The 16,475-nt window shown below is 42.8% G+C and overlaps 1 protein-coding gene across 1 annotated transcript in view; it reads right to left on the bottom strand.

The window, feature by feature from the left end:
• Window positions 1-16,475, bottom strand: part of LOC146861181 (dynein axonemal heavy chain 11-like) — a 2,741,463-nt gene that overhangs the window by 2,180,973 nt on the left and 544,015 nt on the right. Inside the window, exons 15-16 of the mRNA XM_085646213.1 lie at window positions 3,717-3,875; window positions 3,495-3,617 (exon numbers count right to left, since the gene is read on the bottom strand). Coding sequence (XP_085502339.1) covers window positions 3,495-3,617; window positions 3,717-3,875 — 282 coding nt within the window. The remainder of the gene's footprint in view (window positions 1-3,494; window positions 3,618-3,716; window positions 3,876-16,475) is intronic.

Raw genomic sequence — 16,475 nt, 5'->3', positions numbered from 1 at the left:
AACAAATAGAGTAACGTGGTGATTGGTGGAATTTGGCCGCAACTCCGTGTTACAAAAATAATGCAGCGTTGCCAACATTTAGACAATTCTGCCAGCAGAACGGTATATTTTGTCCTCCCCTTAACATGACACAGTCCTAATGATACTTAAAAACGGAAATAAAATCAAGCTCTATAGTTACAGATCTTCACATTCAGATGCTGTTTGCTGTTTCATTTGTACATCACTGACATTTTAACTCTATGCTAAAGAGAGCTATATACATCTGATTCACCATTTGTCAGAAGTGAAATTCAAGTCTCATTAGTTCAATTATAACGTAAGTGAAAGCTAAGAAAAATATAATTTGAATTTAAAAAATGCATATAAACATAAAATCCTATGTGTTGTCTATGCTACTTCTGTAACACACCCATGTAGTGTAAAAAAATGTGCACTCTCTGTTAAATATGACCACTTTGCACATCCACATTCTTAATATTACATGCACTTTATAGTTTAAACATTGTAAGGGTTTTTATCTTCCTCAGAGACAACAGTGAAGAAGAAGAAATAGCAGAACAAACAACTGTCACACCCACGCCGAGAGCTTATCAGAGGTTGTGAGTGCTCAAAGAAAGATGTTGTCCCTACTGTGCAGAGGTGGCATGTCTCAAAACACTGCGCTCAGCTTGCGGATAGATATCTGTGCAGGCCTGGACTGCAATGTTGCTTCTAAGGATGCGATCGCCCGGATGGGTTCTCTGCGGCTGACATGGACCGTTGGACAGAAAGGACATTTGTCGGACAGTGACGTTCGGCATTTCACAAAAGATGCTAAACTTGAGCTTCCTCTTTGCATACCCAGCTTACATCAGGAGTTAGGGGCAAGGTGTGTGATCACATCTTATGATTTGTTTTTTTAAGATGTGGTATGATCAGAGGATTCTGTCTGAGGGTCCCAATCCAACATCCTGTAACATATATAAAGGAGGCATTGATGAGTGAGGGATGTGTCACAACACATTTGTTCCTTTACTTTATGTTGTGTTCATCACCCACTTTTAAATACTTTTGTTTTTTGTCCCTGATTTGTGCTACTTTACATCTGGATTTTCTTCTGGATTTCTTGATTGGCTTCTTCTTGTTCCTTGATATCAGGGAGAGTTGGGCACCTGGCTTACTAACTTCTAAATTACTCCTTAACTTCAATCGAGAACAACAATATTGTCAGCAAGGTTTTTTACCGTTGTAGGTATTTTCCTCCTAACTGGTACACCTTTCACATGTATATCTAAGTGCAAGGCAGCACTGTGACAACTGTGAGGAATTGCCCTTTTCTCAGGTAATCAAGAAGGAAATGTAACAGACTTCTCAGCATAAAGTTCTTGACAATTACATATTTTAGAGAATCAACTGTCACAAAGACACAGGTGAAAACACAGGAAGGACTATCTACATCTAAACAAAGAGTGTCTCTTTTACAGCTCAATGAAAAAATTAAAGTAAACCCAGAGAAGCATAATAAGGACCAGGAAAAGAGAACAAGAGATAAATGTTCATGAAAAGGAGTAACATTTGTTTCAACTAAAGCTACATTATTATTTCCCTCAAAGAATGAAGATTTCCTGTTCATGAGGAAACTAAAGTGATAACTATTTTCTTAGCAAAGCCAAGGAATTCCAGAATATAAGATAGTTAGAAGTATATGAGTAAACTTCATCCGTAAGTTGACACCTTGGATTTAAAGAAGAGATTTATGTTGAGGGGGTGCAAAGAAGGTTTCATACAAATCTGGAAAATTCAAGAAACATCTGTCACATAAGGAAAGAAAGTCCACTGATCAAGAAATTGAAATTCAGAATAGCAATAGTGGTGGTGGCCTTTGTGATGATGAGCAAAAAGGATCACATCAAAGAAGCCGTTGAGACAAACATAACAGTAACATGAGACCCCACATCAAAAGAAGTTAAAGTCATACAGCAGGCCCTTAATGAGTCAGAAAACAAGGGTAGATTAATGCAAAATCCAAGGACTTCTTCGGTTATTTCTAATGGTAGCAGTTTCTTCAGCAGTCCCTAAATGATACTGAAGTGTAAAGGACCCCTCCACGAGGCATAATATGAAAGTTATGAACTAGCTTTTACAACCACCAGAATATGATCTCAAACCATTAATCACTCAGACCATATGTTAGATTTATGCATATTGTTTAATCACAAGGAAAGACAGTGTAGGGTGCATCAACTGGAATTAAAGTGAGACACATGAGTGTCAAAGAAAAAATGGCATATTGAATGAGTTGATTGATTACCTACTAGCAAAACACTTCACATGGGGTTACAGCACACATGATCACCGGGAGTGTCTTTCTCACCAGAAATTTTTGGGGCATTTGCTTAATGGCAGTAACAAAGACTGTTGGTAATAATGAGTGCAGGCAACCCATGCTATGTTTGTATGTAGGTAAGAAAAAGAGATGGCAAAGAGATGCTTGAATCAGAAGGAATTACTGGTAATTATCCTGATTCGGACTTGGCACCATCCAAAAGAAGACAGTCCAAGAAAATAAGGAGGTAATTAAAGATTTAAAGCCTTACTGATAAAAAAAGAACAATTTACAACACAAAAGGCCCGATTCACAAAGGTAAACTGAGATGAAAGTCTAACTTTACAACTTTCAGTATTCACAAAGGGCATTTACAAGTAGTAAAGTTTGACCATTGTCTCAATTTTGGTATACGTTAAAATTAAGACCAAAACTTAAGTTTAATTTTGACAAAAGTCTGACTTTTCGTAAATGCCCTTTGTGACTGCCCTTTGTGACTACCAAAAGTCATAAAGTTGAACTTTCGTCTCAGTTTACCTTTGTGAATCGGGCACAACATGTTTAAATTAGTCACAGCAATGTAGCTGTTCCACTTGTGAGTATAGAAACATCGCAACTACCACTGTACTTAGGGCTTAGATGATCATAGTGGAGGAGCAAATGGTCGTAATTAGCCATTCTTCAAAAGTCTTCTAAACACGATTTTCCACCTGATTTTGAAAGAGTATATATCCAACACCAAGACAAGTCGCAGAAAAACATCATTTATTTATCTAGATACCTTGAAGATGTTCACTTTACAGTGAATCACAATGGGCCTTCTGTCATGCAGCAGAAGGATTGGTTGAAAGTCTGCAGTTTACAGTGACCTACAAGATCACAAGGAATTTCCAAGACTAAAATCAACAAAAGGGGCACACAATCACAAGGGACTGAAGAAGTCCACATTTGAGGGAGAGGGAAAAACAATACAGGATGTTGTGGCCTGCGACAATACAGTTTACGTATGTGAAACTGGTTGATGGAGTTGATGACTAAGGACCCAAAGTTGTTTTTCAAGGATATAATTTACTCCCTGAAACTTTGGAGTAATTCACACCTAGATTGGGAGTACGTACCAAAATATAAAAAAATTGAGTATCTGGCAATCAAAAACGGCACTTTTCAAGTTAACATGCAGCCATACCTTTTCTATAGCCATTTCCTTTACAGCTTTGTCCACAATATTCTTGACTTCATCTTCAACTCTGTGGAGATTCAGAGCTAATAAGTCCCCCAATATCGTCTCTTCATTCATAACAAATTGCACCTAGAGGGAGAATCACAATATTGGAAGATGATGCAAGCCCAACCTGAACCAATCTGACCAATTTAAAGTTCGCACAGATAAGAGAGCCACAGTTCATACCCCAGTTGTGTTCATCAGTTGGTGCCAGTGCCGATTTCTCACTGCAGTATTCTGTAGCTCATTTACAGCTCTTAAAGAAACTAATAGGTTTTTAACAGTTGATTCTAGTCCGATATACACATCCCAGGTACGTATTTCTTTGTCAACTGTCTTCATTTCCTACAGTGGACAAACAGAAAAAGAAAAATGTTGAATGGTACAGCATCTGTTTCTACGTTTGATAGTCTCAACATGGACGCCAATTAACGAAAATTCCATTTGTATCGGCAGTCACATCACACACACTTTGACCATAATGGCATCACCAGAAGTGACATCATCATGACCTTAAATGCTTCATCTTCCCAGGAAATGATGTTACTTGCACTTGATGGCAACCAGGAGCAGCCGGCACCAATTAGAAGAGGAGGGGCAGAGGGGTGGGGTTGTGAGTGGGAGTAAAAAAAGAAGAAATAAATTACTTACTCCCTCGTCGCGCCTCTCTTCCGTTGTTTCGCCGTCTTCAATCCTGGCCAGTCTTACAAAAGGAAGCACCCGGGCTGAGGCTCCCCTGAGCCAATTACAATGCTGAAATGCAGCCTGGTGATTGGTTCCCCTAAGCCAATCACAAAGCTGCAATGCAGCCTTGTGATAGGTCTGAGCGCCGTGGTTCGGTTCTGAGACCGGGTCTGCGGGCCTGGGCATGTTCTCCACACAGGCTGTGATGCAGCCTTAATGGAGAACATGTAAAGTGTGCATGACGGATTGGCTAGCCTGCCATGGAGTCATGCGCACTTGGAGTGGCCAAACCACTCCTTCACTGCTCCTCTGTCATCGGAGCAGCCCCGTCCCGCCCGCAAAGCTGTTGGCAGCAGGAAAAAATAAAATGATAACAACCTTGAGTTATTATCATTTTATTTTTCCTTTCTTTCACTGCTGCAAACAGTGGGGCGATGCTTCTCTGCCTTAGCAGAGGAGCCGCCACTGATGGCATCACCCTAATTGATGTCTGAAGTTCCATATTAACTGAATGAGTAAAATACCACAACAGAAAGGTCTTATCAGCATCCTGTATTAAGGTGCTGATAAGATATGCCTGGGGAAATTGACTCTTTCTAGTAAATGAAAATGTATGTGTTCGGTATGTGTTCGCCTGAAGAGGATATAGCACCACAACAAATCGAGCTGGGAGCCTAAATTATTTATACCACAAAGAGTCGTGGTTTAATTGTTCCCCTAATATATACCCAATGGGAACGGTATCAATAAATTACTATACTTTATTTTAAGTACATTTTGATATATGATCATTTGCATAGCACTATTACTCGTGCAAAGCACAGCAGTGAAGTTTTTTTTCAAACATATCATTTTCCAAATATTCACAATAATTAAACACACCAACAACTTGTTTAAAAATGTTTTTGCTTTTAGTTTATTTTTTTATTCAATTAGAAGATTATGTGTAATGTCCTGGCTCTAGTGCAAGCTGCAGAAAGTAAACAGTGCTCATCAAGACACAGTTTACCTGGTGATATTTAAGACAGTTGGGCCGTAACACTTGCTTTGAATTGTTTCAAAAGAGTGAAGTGAGTGAGCCTCATCTGTTTTAGAGGGAGTTCAGGAGGGTAATCCCCAAAGGAAAGTTTGAAAAAAGGGTTAGTTAGTGCATTTTAAAGTACAATTATCACATACATTTTCTAAAAGGGCACAGGCCCTATAAGACCACTCTTTAAATAATCAAGTCCTTTCTTGGTGCGCAAGGCCAATGAAAACTCACGATGTCCTTGAGTTGACCCCATTTTTGTCGCAATGTGCTATGGGTGTCCCCAATATGTCAAATAATATCTCCATTTTACCAGAGCCAGAATTTTGTCTTGGATGGCCCCATCATGGATGCTCCTTTAGGCCAAAAATTAGATACAATGTGCGACTTACAAGATTTTGCCATTAGTGCTGCCTATGTCCAATAGGTGACTCTTATGTCGAGCCTAGTATTTTATCATAATTTTCCTCCTCACAATATGCCACAGTTGTCTTCCCTATGACAATGTTCAAGTGCCAGTATTTTGTCCTGGGCACCTTTTATGCCATGTATTACCTCCAGCATGCCAGTGCCTGCATTTTTCTATGGGTGTCACCATATGCCAAGAATTATATCTAGTATGCAAAAGTTAATATTTTGTCACAGCTGCCTATCATAATATGAACTGTCTCTAACATGCCAGAACCAGTGTTTTGTCATGGCTGCCTCTATAAGCCAAAAATTAACTTCATTATGCTAGGGACAACTACAGACTCGCAATCATAACACCACTTTCTCGCTCATGCTTACTTACATTCATTCACTCACACTCATTAATTTCCCACACTCATTAATTCTAACTGACACTCATTCATTTTGACTCACTCTCTTGCACTCTCTCTTACTCACTCATTTTTACTCCCACTCAAATTTACACTTTCACTCACTCTTGCTCATTCTTTCTCATTAATTCTCAATGACTGACTCATTCATATGCATTCACTCATACCTTCGCACTCACTTGCACTCACTCCGGCACATTCATATTTATTTTATTTCATTCTGACACATTTATTCATTCTCACTCATTCATTTTTGTTCATTAATTCTTTCTCATTCATACTCCTTATTCATTCTTATCCATATTCAGTTCCAATAACTCTTTTTCACTCTGTGTGACTCAATAATGCTCAATTAATTGAGCTCAGTTTCATTCATTCTAACTGCCTATCAATTGCTCTTTCAATCACATTCACTATCACAAACATGCTCATACATACAGAAACATGCTCACACATACAGAAACTTGCTCACACATACACATGCTCTCTCTCACACAACACACTCTCATCAGAATGAACAGACACTACATACTTTGAAACATACGTTGAAAAGCATTTTATACAATTTAATTCAGCTGTCAGTGATTGTCTCATTCCTGCTTCTGGTACTTCATTTGTACACTAGTACTGAATGAAAGACTAGTATTCATTATAAGCATAATAAAAAGTAAAAAGTAGGGAGGAGGTTGGAGGTTGGAGCCCCAACACCAATAAGGGCAATCGCCCTTGCATTGTTTGCACTGATTTTACCACTTTAGAGGCCAGAGGGTGGCAAAAGCAGTGCTGGGGAAGCTAAGGGCAAAGCAGGAGCTGTACCTGCAACCCCTATCGGTCGTCATCTATTTGTCCTTTCCTCTACCTCTGAGATATTTTATCTATCCTGTCTGTCTCATTACCCCTCTCTCTCACACTTATCCCTCTCTCTTGGTCTCTTTTAGGTAACTATAACTTGCACCCTCTCCATGCATTCCTAATTATCCCACATATTATATCACTCACACATCTTCTATGACATCACTGATAATATCACTGCAACATTTGCAATTTAATTATTAATGAGAAAACTGTGAATGGCGGGGACGCGAGCTACAGTTACCTTAGGACATGCGTTATGGTTACTTGAGATAACTATAACTATAACTGGTTAATTTCTCTGTTTTTTAGACTTTAAAACATTTCACCTAACTATAGCGTTATTTTAACTTTAGGGTTTTTTCAGTGACTATGTAAATACATGTATATACATATAACTATAACTCCCTCCATTCCAGGCATAGTCTTTTCATCAAAGATGTAATTTCAGATGTTGCAGTGATGTTATCAATGATGTCATAAAACAAATCATGAGTGATGCAATATACGAGGTAATTAGCAGTGCATGGCAAGGGCGTGAGTTATAGTTACCTTAGGGCACGACTCATAGTTACTAGAGATAACTATAACTGAGTTTAAAACATTACACTGGCACCAAAGGTTTCACCTAAGTAATACATTATTTAATGCATAAAGCCAACACCTAGCAGTCAAGCAAGCCCTTGCCTTTGGCCGTGCGTGGAGTGGGGCTCGTCGCAGACCCTGGCCTGTAGCTATGCCCTGCAACCAAGCACCAGCGGGCTGCCATCTCTCTTTGGGGAGGGGCCGTGTGGCCCCCCCTCCTCAAGCCATTATTGGCCTGGTGAACCCATCCCCTAGTGTCTTTTATCTTTAAAAAAGAGTAGGAAGTACATGTGGTCCTCCTTCCCAAGGCTCTAGTCAACTCATGGACCCAATCCCGGGAAACTTCTTTTAATGAAAGAGGAGGGGCCCCCCTTCCCAAGGCATTATTGGCCCCAGGGACCCCATCCCTCTAGGCCTTTTTTTTAATAAAGGAGAGGGGGTGTGTGTGGCCCCTCTTCCCAAGGCACTATTGGCCCCAGATACTCCATCCACAAGACCATTTTTTTTAAAGTGGAGGGGGTGTTCCACCCCCTCTCTCACAGCCACCATTAATCTTGCGGACCCCATCATAGGGGCCATATGCTAATTATAGGAGAGTGGTGTCACCTCCCTCCCCAAGTCTTTGGACTCCTGGGGATCCGATCCCACAGAGCCAAATACATTTATTTAAGGGAAGTGTGTGGACCCCCTTCCAGAGCCCAAATGGGCCCCAGGGACCCCATCCCAGAGGACAAAGAATAATCTGATCTCCTGGGGCCAAAACAGTTATTTAGGGGAGGGGATGCATGCCCCCCTACCCAAGACCAATTGGTTCGGGGTAACTGATTCCCAGGGCCAAACACTAATAATAGGGGGGGCATGTGGCCCCCCTCCCCGAGTCTTAAAAGGCCCTGTGGACCCCATCCACTGGGGCCTTTTCCATTCTAACTGGGGGCTCCGGTACCCAACTAGGGGAACCAACAAAACATATCATTGGGGGCCACAGTGGGAGACCCAGGGCCCTTGTGGCCCCAGTCTGCACCCAGCTAGTTGTCAGTAGGTAGTTATAGTTAGGACCTAGTTTCTATCAGAAAGGCCATTTTTAGGTGCCTATATCATTGGCGCCGCTTGAGGAATCTCCATGAAATTTTCCCAAAATATTAGCCCAGTATTTCAGGCACTGTCTGGAAAGTCTTGGGGTGATCTCTCCAGTAGGTGTCATGTAAAAAGGAAGGGGTCCCAAAACGCATTTTCCCCATGTTAATTCCAATAAGACCTTTGAACAAGCTGAACCGCTGGACAGAAATATACCAAATTTGGCAGGAAACTAGATGTTTTTATGCAGATCATGCGTTTTGTGATTTGGTGTACATTTTTCAGTAGTTTTGGAGATGTTAACCGGAAAACAAATTTGTATAGCTGGGAATGTGGATTATTCGTGGATCAACTCTCTGGTAATCCGGGATTCACGCTCACTGGCATATTTCTGATTGGCTGGCCTCACCTTCACAGAAAAGTTGCGACCAATCAACAATCAATCACATAATTTGTAAAGCGCACTACATACCCGGGAGGGTTTCAAGGCGCGGGGGGGAGGGGGAGGGGGTGATGCTGATTTTGGTCAAAGAGCCAGGTCTTGAGTTGTCTCCTGAAGGTCAGCAGGTCTTTGGTTTGTTGCAGGTGGAGGGAGAGGGTGTTCCAGGTCCTGGCGGCGCGATGGGAGGAGGATCTGCCTCTGGAAGTAGTTCTCCAGATGCGTGAGACCGTGGCCAGGGCGTGGTCAGCGGAGCGGAGTTTCCTGTTGGGTACGTTGAAGGAGAGTCGACTGTTGAGATAGGCTTGGCTGGTTTTGTGGAGTGCCTTGTGTGCGTGGATCAGGAGCTTGAAGGAGATTCTTTTGTCGACGGGGAGCCAGTGTAGGTTCCTCAGGTGGGGGGTGATGTGGTCGCGGCGTGGGACGTCGAGGATCAGGCGTGCAGAGGTGTTCTGGATTCTCTGTAGTCTGTTGATGAGTTTGGACGAGGCTCCGGCGTAGAGGGCGTTTCCGTAGTCCGTAGTCGAGTCTGCTGCTGACCACCATTTTATTTGTTGGAGAAACGGCCCCCAGGGTTGAAAACTTGTTTGCAAACTGAATGAAGGGGTCAGGTGAGAGGTTTCCTGGCCCCTTGTACATGTTATAAAAGTGGGGTGAACATGTGTCCTGGAGTCAGAAATCTATACAGACACTGTCACATCCATTCACATACTCATATAGACACTGTGACACCCATTTGCATACCCATAGGAGACTCTGTGACACCCATTCCAAACCTATACAGTCACTGTTAAACCTATTCAGAAATCCATACAGACAATGTCACACCCATTTGCATACTTATAGAGACACTGTGACACCCATTTACATACCCATAGATACTCTGTGACACTCATTCACAAACCTATTCAGTCACTGTTACACCTATTGAGAAACCCATGCAGACACTGTCATACCCATTCACAAACCCTTAGAGACACTGTCACACCCATTCATGTACCTAAACAGACACTGTCACACCTATTCACATAACTATGGACACTCTGTCACACCCATTCACAAACCCGTACAGGCACTGTCACACCCATTCAGATATCAATAAAGACACTGTCACACCTATTTACACTCTCACTCCTATTCACATATTAATACACACTATCACACCCATTCACAAACCCATACAGACACTGTCACATCCATTTTCAAACCCATACAGACACTGTCACACCCATTTGCAAACCCATGCAGACACTGTTATACATATTCACATACTCAGACACTGTCACACCCAGTCACATACTGATAGAGACACTGTTATACCCGTTCACAAACCCCTACAGACACTGTCATACCCATTAACAAGCCCTTACATACACTGTCACACCCATTCACATATCTAAACAAATACTGTTACACCCATTCACATACCCATAGAGACTATGTCACACCCATTCACAAACTCATACAGGCACTGTCACACCCATTCTGATACCCATAAAGATACTGTAATACCTATTTACCGACCCATACAGACACTGTCACACACATCGCACAAAGCCATATATACACTGTTACACTCATTCACATACCTAAACAGTTACTGTCACACCCATTAACAAACCCATATGGATACTGTCATACCCATTCAGAACCCCATACAGACTTTGTCACGCTGATTCACATACTGATAGAGATACTGTCACACCATTTCACATACCTATACAGACATTGTCACACCTATTTATATACCATAAAAACACTGTTACACCCACTCACAAACTGACTATGCACCTAAAATGATACCCATTTCGAGTCTGTTATACCCACTGTGAGATCCATTCAGAGCCCTTTGGTAGAAATAGTTAATGAGCTGTTTTGCATTGAATGTGTGCTTTTAGTTTGTGGATCCACAATCGATCCGTAGAATCGAGAGTGTTTTAAAAAAAAGATTTACAGTTAAAAATAACAACTATTTGGGACATAGGGTGGCTCTTAAAAGACCTGTTGTGTTAATTGGGAGTATATGATGACTACATATATGAGGGAATGCAGTTCAGAAACACTCTGTTGCCTTCATCGGTGAAGTGAACACCATCTCTCCTGTATATTCCATGCATGTTGAAGCACAGGTTATTATTGTAGAAAGAGCCCATGCTATGGTCTCTGAGGAATGCTGAAACAGTTTTATTAACATGTTTCCTGACTTTCTCCATCTAGAATTCAGAAGATCAGTTCTGCCTCTGACATATGTTGGAAAACACCAAGGCAGTGTAAGAGAAAAGTTGCATTAATTGTTCAAAGGTATTCTTCGTTAGGATTTCCAGTCTACCCCAGTCAATGTGCCCAGTTCATTGCCACCACAGGTCACAATCGTGAGGTCTGTATGTTGGTTCTCCATAATGCTTTTCACCAATGGTAGCAGTTGATGCCACTTTAACCCTCTCTGGCCAAACCAACTAATATCCATATTAGGAAAACCTAGGTCTCTGTCAATCCCTCTGTTTTTTGTAAACTCTCTTGCCCAGAAGACAGAGCTATGACCCACTATTCACACACTAACCATTTTGAAGGATGCAGCAGTAGCACACAGGATAAGTCTGCAGCTGAATGAGGCAGTTTTGAAAATGAAGTCAGTTAAGATGACTCTAACATGTAAAGTTTAACACATCATATTTGATTGGATGGTGTAAGTAAGGTAGTGAATACAATTAGGTTGTGCAATACATTTTAAATAAGTAGATGTGTGATTAGTTACATTGTTGGTCACCAAGGAAATTGAGCTACTGGAGTATGGGGAGGGGAACAAAAAAGGCTAGAATGTCAATGTGAGGGGAGATTGCTCATGACTTGAGATATGAAATAAAAAACCTTAGAAAAACACTGAAAATACCAAAGGTTACAGGGACGTTATAGTTAGGAAATATAATGTTTTTAAACATAGAAATTCACTGAAAAATACAAAGGTTACAGGGACGTTATAGTTAGGCTGACATTTCAGTCAAACAAAACCTGAGAAATTCAGCAGTTATAGTTAGCTGCCCTAAATATAACTTATGCCCCTGCAATGCACTGCTTATGACCTCACATATTGCATCACTAAATACATGATCAGTGACATCACTGATGACATCACTGATAACATCTCAAATGACATCCCTGAATATTTTCCCTGGGAGTTAAGATGATCCCCTTTGCTAGTCAACCTTGCTTTGTCCTACTACTGGCTACCTCTTGGGTTCTGATGCCCAGCCACTGCTATCTGCTTCTGTTTGCAGTTCAAAGAATTATGAAACGGAAACTTTGCGATCTCTTTAATGAGGTCACTTGGGCTACCTTGTATAGTAGGTAGCAATCCTTAATGATTTGGTGTGGTAGAGTGGGGGTCATAATTCTGACTGATTGGCAGGAGCAGAGTGGCATGTTTGTCTTAGACCATCAGTAGGGTTGTCGTTCACTATGACGGCACAAGTGTGGAAAAGTGAGGGAAAACTATGCAGAGAGCCTGTGTACGAAAGGCCCATCTCACTGGCATTGCAGCGAGTCCAGGAGAAGTGGAGGAGGGGTTGTGGCCTCAACACAGGAAAGTGGCAGGAGCCCGAAACCCATTGGACTGGGAGTGCTTAAGCCCCCTCATTAGCCTTTGTGGATTTAGTGGAGCCTGGGAGTCAGGATGACAAGTACCATCAGCGTATGGCGCTGTTCTGACCTCTCCTCTAAAACTCATTTATAGTACATCAAGCCTCCACTGTCTCCATGTTCTTCCTACTGCTTCTGATCTTCCTGCCTAATCGTAAAATCTGCATTATAGAAAACACCAAAGTAAGGTGTTAGGTGCATCTCTATCAATAGATCACAACCCTTCTCACTCTAACCCCAATGATACATACTCCATTCAAGACCCTCTGTTCGTCTCTTCAGTAACCTGTGTGATACCACAAAGCCCCTGCTGTCATTTGATTACCATCAATGTATCTCCACTCCAAAAAATAAGTGAAAATACATGGAATTACTTCCCTGAATGCACAAGGCTAAACATAATAACTAATAATGTTCTAGAGACTAACCACTAACCTTAGTTTCTAGAAGAACTTTGCAACGCACAATAAAGCCCCTTAATGCTTTGTCAGGGAGTGTAAGCACTATATAGAGGTAACTACAATACATTTGTTACTTAAAAACTGTGTTAATGAAAGCTAGTGTTACAATCGCTACAGGGTAGAATATGAGAAGAAATTGTTTAAAAAGCACTGAAACACATTTTCCTCAGTGAGCCTAACAATCCATCAAGATCACTGATGCACCTCCATGTTGCATAGACGTAGAGCCCAGAGCAGTGCTCTAAAGTCACGAAAGCACTCTGTTTGCTCTGTTTGGGGTTTGTTGGATTGGTGGTACTGACCGCATTATTCCTGTCTTCTTCAGTGGGGGCAGAGGGTCTCCGATATTAGCATTTATGCATGACTCCCTGTTAGATTTGGGTACTCTAGTTGGCAGTGGGTTGCACCCTATCCAAGCAGGAACCCTCACTCTAGTCAGGGTAAGGGAGTCACACAGCTATGATACAGCTGCTCACCCCCTTGGTAGCTTGGCACAAGCAGTCAGGCTTATCTCAGAAGCAATGTGTAAAGCATTTGTAACCACACACACAGCAATACAGTGAAAACACTACAAAAGGAGTCCACACCACTGTAGAAACATAGCCAATTTTTATCTGAATAAAACAAGACCAAAACAACAAACAGCCAACATACACAAGCCAAGATATCTCTTTTAAAACATTAAGCAAGTTTAGTCCATAGACATCCATGGATGCATTCGTTTTAGCACAAAGTACCTTATTTGCATCAAAAATCAAAGCTGGTGCCAGTCGCAGGGGAGGTGGCGCGCCGAAAAAGCAAAGCAATGCACAGTTCCTTACTCCATAGGGGAGGTGATGTGTTGGTTCCTTACTGCCAGGGAAGGTGATGCGTCTGTTCATTACTGCCAGGCAGGGAAGGTGATGTGTCAGTTCCTTACTGTCAGGGGAGGTGATACATCGGTTCCTTACTGGAAGGAGAGGTGATGCGTCGGTTTCCGGCCACACGTCGTGGTTCTTTACTGCGGTGTGTCGATGAAGAGTCACCATCTACAGAAGATGCATTGAAAATCCATACACGCTGGATCGTTACACTAGCAGCAAAGCAGGCGCTGCATCTATTTTCCAGCCGCAAGCAGGTGCTGCGTTGGAGCGGGAACTATGGATGTCGGTGGCATGGTGCTCGGAACTCACGCTGCAGCAATTTTTCTGATCCACTGTGTCAGCGAGCTGGGGCCTTTGGTGAAAGCTGCTGTTGATGAACAAATCAGGAACCGTGCTTCAGTGCAGGAAGTGCAATGCGTCAATCTTGTGCAGTGATGTATCGAGAACACAGTGCTGGGAGACGCTGCGTGTATTTTCTCTTTAGATCCCCAGGTTACACTTCTAAGGGCCCAGGAACTGGATGTGGCACCAATCGGCAAGTTAGGACTCTCAGCAGAAGAGCCCAGGAACTGGTAGCTGGACTCTTTGATGGCCCTGAAGCTTCCTAACAGGAAGCAAGCATACACAAGCCCTTGAAGAACTCTGGTAGCAGAATGTAGAAAGGAAAGTTCAGTCCTTTCTCTCCCAGGATAGAAGCAGCAAGCCGCAGGCCAGCACAAGAAAGCAACAGACAGAGTGGCAGTCCCTCCTACAGCATCCAGCATTCTTCCTGGCAGACTGTCCTCAGTCTAGAAATGTTCGATTTTGAGGTGTGCAACCACCAGCCCGGCAGTCCGACCACCGAATTATGATGGTGGGTTTGGGACACAAGACCTCCACCAGGATCCAGGTTCCCACTGCAGTGGCGGTGCGGAAAGGGATCTGTGTATGCCGATGATGCCGATGCCGGCACTGTTGACCATATTACGACTTGCATTTCCACCGCTCAATTCATGGTGTGGACCTCACCATGAAAAGGATGACAGAAATGCATGTAAGGGGGCCCTGACAGGGCCCCAGGAAAATCTGCCTATGGGGGTGTGTGTGTGTGAGCACATGTTGTGCCCCCCTACAATTGCACTTTTGTGCATGCACTGTGTGGCATGCACAGCATGGTTCATGCCACACAGTGCATGTACGTGCAGCAGGCTCTCACACAGCAGCAGTAGGTTGTATAGGCTCTCCAAGGAGCCTAACGTACCCACTCCAGTGACACCGTCGCAGCACCGCCTGTCCGCCCTGGATTAAAATTATAATCTGGCAGGCAGGTGCACCACGGGTTTGGCAGTCTTCTAGGGGACTGCCGCGGTGGCGGTCCCAGTTGAAGACTGCCAAACTCATAATAAGGCCGTAAGTTTTGAAAGCACCCATGAGTTATTAGACAGAATCGTCTCAGCATGACATTTTCTACATAACATAGAATATTGTGTGCTTCAGGTACTAAGTTATGCACATGTGCTTCTTTTGCTTCAAAAGATTGGCTATCTGTTCACCACAGTATGAAGGCTGCAGGCTTTATGATCTTTAGCACCCTCAAACCTTTGTTATTTCAATTGAATACGTGGCCTAGTGGGGACAGAGAATCCCTATCCTGCCCCCATATATAATTTTTCTGTTAAATTCAGGACAGGGGACTAAGTCCTGAGTCCTGCAATGGCAGCCTGCAATATTTGTATGTGTGTGTATATATATATATATATATATATATATATATATATATATATGTGTGTGTGTGTGTGTGTGCGTGTGTGTGTGTGTGTGTGTGTGTGTATATATATATATATTCACTGAAAAAAACATAGGTTTTAGAGAAAGTTATAGTTAGCTGAACATTTCACTCGTACAAAACCATTGAAATTCCCCCGTTATAAATAGTTCAGCAAACTATAACTCGCACCCCCGCAATGCACTGCTGATGACATCACATATTACATCACTCATGACATGGTCAGTGACATCACTGATTACATCACTGATGACATCTCAAATGACATCCCCTTCTGGGACCCCCTGGGGCCCCCTTTTTTTTTTTTAAATGGCGAAATGCGCGCAGGGTGCGCAGATCCGGCCAGAAAAAAAAACCCCGATGCGCGGGCTTCCGTGCTTTGTTAATAATTAGCCCCCGGGGGGCCAAATCCCGGGGGCAGAATCTTTAAAAATGAATGGGGGAGGGGGGCTGCGTGGCCCCCTCCTGGAGCCCTTGACGGCCCTGGGGAGCGCCACCCCCCAGGGCCGGCTCCTACAGTGTCCTGGGGTGCCCACCCCAGGACACTGTTGTTTGCTATGAGAGGGCGGGAGTCTCCTGCCCTCCCATAGCAAACTTCGTTTGGATTTTGAAAGAGAGAGCAGGGAAACCTGCTCTCTCTTTCAAAATCCAAATGATATTGCTTTTCCACACGGGGAGCTGCATGTTAGCAGCTCCCCATGTAGAAAAGCAATGCCGGCTCCCGAAGGACGCGGGGAG

The sequence above is a fragment of the Triturus cristatus genome, chromosome 3_1 (genome assembly GCF_964204655.1).
Source record: "Triturus cristatus chromosome 3_1, aTriCri1.1, whole genome shotgun sequence".
Classification (NCBI taxonomy): domain Eukaryota; kingdom Metazoa; phylum Chordata; class Amphibia; order Caudata; family Salamandridae; genus Triturus; species Triturus cristatus.
The sequence above is the reverse complement of the archived record's forward strand: the minus strand, read 5'-3'. Positions and strand labels throughout refer to the sequence as shown.